The sequence below is a fragment of the Ornithorhynchus anatinus genome, chromosome Y2, assembly GCF_004115215.2.
Source record: "Ornithorhynchus anatinus isolate Pmale09 chromosome Y2, mOrnAna1.pri.v4, whole genome shotgun sequence".
Taxonomy (NCBI): Eukaryota; Metazoa; Chordata; class Mammalia; order Monotremata; family Ornithorhynchidae; genus Ornithorhynchus; species Ornithorhynchus anatinus.
The window spans coordinates 1362198-1369679 of NC_053176.1; the positions used below are offsets into that span (position 1 = coordinate 1362198).

Here is a 7482-nt window from a genome sequence, read left to right on the forward strand (position 1 = left end):
AAAGAGAGAAGGGAGGAGAGGTAGGAAGGGGCAAGGTGATGGAGAGCCTTGAAGCCTAGAGTGAGGAGTTTTTGTTTGGAGCGGAGGTCGATAGGCAACCACTGGAGTTGTTTAAGAAGGGGAGTGACATGCCCAGATCGTTTCTGCAGGAAGATGAGCCGGGCAGCGCAGTGAAGAATAGACCGGAGCGGGGCGAGAGAGGAGGAAGGGAGGTCAGAGAGAAGGCTGACACAGTAGTCTAGCCGGGATATAACGAGAGCCCGTAATAGTAAGGTAGCCGTTTGGGTGGAGAGGAAAGGGCGGATCTTGGCGATATTGTAGAGGTGAAACCGGCAGGTCTTGGTAACGGATAGGATGTGTGGGGTGAACGAGAGGGACGAGTCAAGGATGACACCGAGATTGCGGGCCTGAGAGACGGGAAGGATGGTCGTGCCATCCACGGTGATAGAGAAGTCTGGGAGAGGACCGGGTTTGGGAGGGAAGATGAGGAGCTCAGTCTTGCTCATGTTGAGTTTTAGGTGGCGGGCCGACATCCAGGTGGAGACGTTCCGGAGGCAGGAGGAGATGCGAGCCTGAAGGGAGGGGGAGAGGACAGGGGCGGAGATGTAGATCTGCGTGTCATCTGCGTAGAGATGGTAGTCAAAGCCGTGAGAGCGAATGAGTTCACCGAGGGAGTGAGTGTAAATGGAGAACAGAAGAGGGCCAAGAACTGACCCTTGAGGAACTCCAACAGTTAAAGGATGGGAGCTGGAGGAGGCTCCAGCGAAGGAGACCGAGAATGATCGGCCAGAGAGGTAAGAGGAGAACCAGGAGAGGACAGAGTCCGTGAAGCGAAGGTGAGATAAGGTATGGAGGAGGAGGGGATGGTCGACAGTGTCAAAGGCAGCAGAGAGGTCAAGGAGGATCAGAATGGAGTAGGAGCCATTGGATTTGGCAAGAAGGAGGTCATGGGTGACCTTAGAGAGAGCAGTCTCGGTAGAGTGGAGGGGATGGAAGCCAGATTGGAGGGGGTCTAGGAGAGAATGGGAGTTAAGGAATTCAAGGCATCGATTGTAGATGACTCGTTCTAGGATTTTGGAAAGGAAGGGTAGTAGGGAGATAGGACAATAACTGGAGGGGGAAGTGGGGTCAAGAGCGGGTTTTTTTTAGGATGGGGGAGACGTGGGCATGTTTGAAGGCAGAGGGGAAGGAGCCCTTGGAGATTGAGTGGTTAAAAATAGAAGTTAAAGAAGGGAGGAGGGCAGGGGCGATGGTTTTAAGAAGGTGAGAGGGAATGGGGTCCGAGGCGCAGGTGGAGGGGGTGGCACTTGTGAGGAGGGAGGAGATCTCCTCTGAGGATACTGCAGGGAAGGATGGGAAAGTAGGGGAGGGGGTTGGTGGGGGGGAGGGGAGAGGCAGAGGGGTGACTTTGGGGAGCTCAGACCTGATCGTGTTGATTTTCGTGAGGAAATAGGTGGCCAGATCATTGGGGGTGAGAGATGGGGGAGGGGGCCTAAGGAGAGAGTTAAAGGTCCTGAACAATCGGTGGGGGTGACGGGCATGGGTGTCGATGAGGGAGGAGAAGAAGCTTTGCCTGGCGGAGGAGAGGGCAGAGTTAAGGCAGGAAAGGATAAATTTGAAGTGTGTGAGGTCGGCTTGGTGCTTGGACTTTCGCCAGCAGCGCTCAGCAGCTCGAGCATAGGAGCGTAGGAGGCAGACAGAGGAGGTGATCCAGGGCTGTGGGTTAGTGGAGCGAGAGCGGCGGAGGGAAAGGGGGGCGAGAGAGTCGAGATGAGTAGAGAGGGTGGAGTTGAGAGAGGAGACCTGATCGTCGAGAGTGGGAAGAGAGGACAGGGCGGCAAGGTGAGGAGAGATGCTATTGGAAAGACAGATGGGATCGAGAGAGCGGAGGTCTCTGTGGGGCAGTAGCGAAGATTTGCAGGGGGAGGGAGTGTGAGAGATGAGGCAGGTGAGAAGGTTATGGTCAGAGAGAGGGATTTCAGAGTTGGTGAGGGAGGAGATAGTGCAGCGGTAGGAGATGACGAGATCGAGGGTGTGACCGAGTCGGTGAGTGGGCATGGTATGGTGGAGGAGGAGGTCGGCAGAGTTGAGGAGGGATAGCAGGCGCGCGGCAGAGGAGTCGTCGGGTACATCCGTATGGATGTTGAAGTCTCCAAGGATCAGAGTGGGCAGAGCGAAGGAGAGAAGGAAGGTGAGAAAGGGGTCAAGGTGGTTGAAGAAGTCGGAGGTGGGACCGGGAGGGCGGTAGATGACGGCGACAAGTAACTGGAATGGGTGGTAGAGGCGAATGATATGGGCTTCGAAGGAGGGGAAGGAGAGGGAGGGGGGAGGAGGGATAGTGCGGAAGCGGCAACGGGGCGAGAGGAGGAAGCCGACGCCTCCTCCCTTACCGGTGAGTCTGGGGGAGTGGGAGAAGGAGAGGCCTCCGCTGGAGAGAGCGGCGGCGGAGACCGTGTCTTCGGGAGAGAGCCACGTTTCCGAAAGGGCGAGGAGGAGGAGAGAGCGGGAGAGGAAAAGGTCATGGATGAAAGATAGCTTGCCTGTAATAGAGCGGGGGTTCCAGAGGCCACACTTGAAAGTAGCTGTGGGTGCAAGGGGAGGAGGAGGGAAGGGCGGGGGGAGGGGAGGGTTTGGATGGGAAGGAGGTGGCGGGGCCCTGGACGGGGAGAGGGGGATGAGGGGTGGCGGTGGGACAAGAGGACTGGGATGGGGCATGGGTGGGGAAGAGAGAAGGGGGGAGTGAGATGTACATCACCCTGATTCTATTTGCCATTGTTTTTATATGTTCTTCCCCTTGACTCTATTTATTGCCATTGTTCTTGTCTGCCTGTCTCCCCCGATTAGACTGTAAGCCCGTCAAAGGGCAGGGACTGTCTCTGTTGCCGATTTGTACATTCCAAGCGCTTAGTACAGTGCTCTGTTCAAAGTAAGCGCTCAATAAATACTATTGAATGAATGAATGAATGACTTCTAAAAAAAAAAAAAAACCAAAACCCTGTCATTTCAGATACACCTGCCGTTGAGATGCTGTAGTTCCTTTTTTCCAGAAGTACTTGTATTCATGTAACAGTGCTGTTAAAGCTCCTTGTCAGAGCATAACTACACATACCCAAAACCAAATCCCAGTCTGATGAAAGGTAAAGCCTTAGGGCAGTTGATAAGATTCTTCACAATCTTGTGGCTACTACTTGGCCAATTTTTGAATCAGCTCACTTGAATTTTAAGTTGCTCTATCTTTCTTAAAGAAAGCCTGTTTAGTGAATCTTCTAGACTGTAAGCTTATTATGGGCAGGGAGCGTTATACTGTACTCTGCCAAGTGCTCAGTACCGTGCTCTGCACGCAGTACGTGTTCAATAAATACCATCGATCTATAATGTGTTAAAAAGAAGAGTAGGGGTGGGGCAGAGGGAGAAAGAACTAGAAGAGCCATGTTATCATTAAGGACACAAATGTTGTTTATGAAGAATTTAGCCATTTAAACAGTACGGCAGAAGTATCACAATTTTTACATTGATGCAATCAAACTTATAAAAAAAATAGTGATAGGCAACAACGGAGAGCACCATAGAACACATTTAGAGAGGCCATGCTTTCAAGCCATGAGGCTACCTCTTCAAGAACCCAACCATGCTTTGACTAGAAATTTCCTTCAGTTCCGAGTTATGCCTCATCCTCCCCTTCCTCCTCCTCAAACTCTCCCTGTTCATCGGCGGTGGCATCCTGGTACTGCTGGTACTCCGACACCAGGTCGTTCATGTTGCTCTCGGCCTCGGTGAACTCCATCTCGTCCATGCCCTCCCCCGTGTACCAGTGCAGGAAGGCCTTGCGGCGGAACATGGCGGTGAACTGCTCCGAGATGCGCTTGAACAGCTCCTGGATGGCCGTGCTGTTGCCGATGAAGGTGGCGGACATCTTCAGCCCGCGGGGCGGGATGTCGCACACGGCCGTCTTGACGTTGTTGGGGATCCACTCCACGAAGTAGCTGCTGTTCTTGTTCTGCACGTTGAGCATCTGCTCGTCCACCTCCTTCATGGACATGCGGCCCCGGAAGATGGCGGCCACCGTCAGGTAGCGCCCGTGGCGGGGGTCGCAGGCGGCCATCATGTTCTTCGAGTCGAACATCTGCTGCGTGAGCTCGGGCACGGTCAGGGCCCGGTACTGCTGGCTGCCGCGGCTGGTCAGGGGCGCGAAGCCGGGCATGAAGAAGTGCAGGCGCGGGAAGGGCACCATGTTGACCGCCAGCTTGCGCAGGTCCGCGTTCAGCTGGCCTGGGAACCGCAGGCAGGTGGTGACCCCGCTCATGGTGGCCGACACCAGGTGATTGAGATCCCCATAGGTGGGCGTGGTCAGTTTCAGGGTGCGGAAGCAAATGTCATACAGAGCTTCGTTGTCGATGCAGTAGGTCTCGTCCGTGTTCTCCACCAGCTGGTGGACAGACAGGGTGGCGTTGTAGGGCTCCACCACCGTGTCCGACACCTTGGGCGAGGGCATCACGCTGAAGGTGTTCATGATCCGGTCCGGGTACTCTTCCCTGATTTTGCTGATGAGCAGGGTGCCCATGCCGGAGCCGGTGCCCCCACCCAGGGAGTGGGTCAGCTGGAAGCCCTGCAGACAGTCGCAGCTTTCCGATTCCTTCCTCACCACATCCAGCACCGAATCTACTAGCTCGGCTCCCTCGGTGTAATGGCCTTTGGCCCAGTTATTTCCGGCACCGCTCTGGCCTGTAGGGGTAAAAGACTCTATCAGTCACTAGGGGCCAGACTCCCACCCAGCCACTGAATCGTTACCCAGCTCGGATCATCACCGTCAGTTGAGACATTAAGCGGTTGGACTCTACGACTGTCCATACGGAAGGACATGGTTTCGTGTCGGGAACTGAAATCCACATCTCAAGTCTTCCATGCTGTCGGAAATGTTCTCTGTAGCACTCGCCCCTCAGACCCACGTCTTCAACCACCCACTAACGCAAGATCGAAGAGGGGCCGGCTACGCCGACGTGCGGTCGACTAACCAGATGTAGCTTTCAGCGGAAGTCACCTACCAAATACAAAGTTATCGGGTCTGAAGATCTGGCCGAAGGGTCCAGATCGGACCGAGTCCATCGTGCCGGGCTCCAGATCCACCAGGATGGCTCTCGGAACGTACTTGTTACCTGAGGGAGGAATCGGTCAGTCAGTGGTAATCACTGAGCCCTTAGTCTGCGCAGAGCACACTACTAAGCACTCGGGAGAGTAGACTATAGAACAGAGTTGGTAAGACCCGTTCATTCGATCGTATTTACCGAGCGCTTACTGTGTATTGGACTAAGCGCTTGGGAAAGTATGATACAGCCGTATATGTTCCCTGAACCCCCAAGAGCTTATAGCTTAATGGGGGAGTAGGGCATTACAGTAAGTTACAGATATGCACTCTAGTGCTTTGGAACAAACAAATGACAGAGAAGGGAGGAGTAGGGGGAAGGACGGTTTCGTCGGGACAAGCCTCTCGGGCATGTGCTTCTAATAAGGCTTCGAATGTGGGGAGGGCGATGGTTAGTCGGGTATTAAGAGGGAGGGAGTTCCAGGCCAGGGGGTGGATGGGCTTGGCAGCGAGGGCTGAGACCGAGATACGAGTAGGTTAGTGAGGGAAGTGTGAAGACAAGATTGTAGGAGAAAAATCGGTGAAGTCAGAGAGGAGGGGGCAAGATAATCGAGCGCTCCACCGCCGATGGTAAGGACTCGGTTTGATTCAGAGGGGGACGGGCAACTCGAGTGAGCATCACATCTGCAGTCGTCAGCTGAGAGCCTCCCCATCCCACTCGCCTCCAGACAAAGGAGGCAGAACTGGGTGGGTCCTCGGGGCCGGGCAGGGCCCAGAGAAGCGTTCCCGCGGATGAGGGGAGGATGGGGCCTCTTCTCCCTAGGGACCCTGACGGGCCAGGGCCGAGGGGGGCACGGAAGAGGGAGGGGCTATTACCCGTGGCTTCATTGTAGTACACGTTGATCCTTTCGAGCTGCAAGTCACTGTCTCCATGGTAACTGCCGGTGGGGTCGATGCCGTGCTCGTCGCTGATCACCTCCCAGAACTACAACTCGAGGGTGCGGGGTCAGTCAGGAGGGGACCGCCGCCCCCTGCCCCCCGCCCCCTGCCTCCCGCCCCGGCTCGCCCCTTGGAGGAGGAGAAGGAGGAGTAGAGGAGGAGGAGGCGAAAGAGGAGGAGGAGGCGAAAGAGGAGGAGGAGGCGAAAGAGGAGGAGGAGGAGGAACCGCCCCGGGGGGAGCGGTGCTGACCGTTCTCCACCTCTCCCCGAGCCCGCTGGTCCGGGGCAGACACGGGCAACAGGTGCGGGCGCTGGGGGCCGGGGGGAGAGGGGAGACGCCGCTTCGCCCGCAAGACCCTCCCTCGCCCCCGGCCGGCGCGGCGACCCCTCCCGGCTAAACGCAAGCTTCGGGCTAGCGGGGGGCGGCGGGGGGCGGCGGGGGGCGAGGGGGAAGGTCCTCGGGAGTCCCAGATCAAAGGAGCCGCTGGCATTCCCGGACGGGGAGGGGGAGCGGCAGCGGCGGCGGCAGCCTCCGCGAAATCCCCGATCCCTTCATCAGGGCGTGGCCCTTCCTCTGCCTCCGTCGCAGAGAGCGGGCCCCCCGCCCCCCACCCCCCGGCCCTGGCGGAGGGTCCCGGTCCCGATCCCGGTCCCGGTCGCGCCCCCGCCTCACCTTGGCTCCTATCTGGTTGCCGCACTGGCCGGCCTGGATGTGCACGATCTCACGCATGGCGCTGGGCTGGCTGGGCTGGCTGGCTGGGCTGGCTGGACCGCTCTCCCCCGGCTGGACCACCGCCGCTCCCGAACCCGCAACTCCGAACCCCCGGCGCCCCGCTCGCTCCATTTATGTCGGGGGCGGGGAGCCCCGCGGCGGCCCCGCCCCCCGCTCCTCCGGCCCCGGGTGACGTAATGCGGCGGGAGGGGGCCAGGGGGGCGGGAGCCGGCCAATGAGCGCGCAGGGGGCCGGGGCCCGGGCCGGGGCCGGGGCCGGGGCCGGGGCCGGGGCCGGGGCCGGGGCCGGGGCCACAAAGCCTCCCGACCAGGGAGCCCGAGAGGACGACGAAAGAGGAGAGGGGCGCGGGGGGGAGGGGGAGAGGCGCGGGGACGTTGCCGGCGCCGACTGCCCCCGGCCGCTTGGTCTCCCGGCGCGTAGAGAGATCTGCGAACAGCCGGGCGGCGGCTGAGAGCGCGGGGCCGGCGGAGGGGATGGCGGCGGGGGACGCACACGCCGTCTACCTGCCGCTGACGCCCCTGCCTGCTGCCGGGGGGCCCCGCCGTCCGCCCCCGCCGGGGAGCGGCCCCGGCCCCGGCCCCCTGGCCGGGCTAGAGGGGCATCCATCGTCCGCCCGCTTCAGCCCACCGCGGGGCCGCCGCCGCCGCCCCTTCCCGGGCCTCCCCTCCCTTGCTCTCCTCTCCTGTCCTCTTGTCCCCTCCCCTCCTCCCCCCGCGGCCCGCTGCCGCCC

At 59.2% G+C, this 7482-nt stretch overlaps 1 protein-coding gene across 1 annotated transcript; it reads right to left on the reverse strand.

Annotated features, from left to right (window-relative positions):
* Nucleotides 1-3432: 3432 nt before the first annotated feature.
* LOC100079562 (tubulin beta-2B chain) lies at nt 3433-6879 on the reverse strand. The gene is made up of 4 exons (XM_029056461.2): nt 6693-6879; nt 5957-6065; nt 5043-5153; nt 3433-4722 (listed from the first exon to the last, which is right to left on the reverse strand). Exons 1-4 carry the CDS (start codon nt 6861-6863, stop codon nt 3662-3664), a joined length of 1452 nt encoding a protein of 483 aa, XP_028912294.2. The 5' UTR covers nt 6864-6879; the 3' UTR covers nt 3433-3661.
* Nucleotides 6880-7482: the final 603 nt, after the last annotated feature.

What these genes read in the sequence shown, in the direction of transcription:
- LOC100079562 (XM_029056461.2), bottom strand. Translation starts at nt 6,863, where the DNA reads ATGGAGCGAGCGGGGCGCCGGGGGTTCGGAGTTGCGGGTTCGGGAGCG. An exon ending in GCAACCAGATAGGAGCCAAG is followed by an intron (nt 6,066 to 6,692) that starts GTGAGGCGGGGG and finishes CTCGAGTTGTAG; the next exon opens with TTCTGGGAGGTGATCAGCGA. An exon ending in GTACTACAATGAAGCCACGG is followed by an intron (nt 5,154 to 5,956) that starts GTAATAGCCCCT and finishes TTCCTCCCTCAG; the next exon opens with GTAACAAGTACGTTCCGAGA.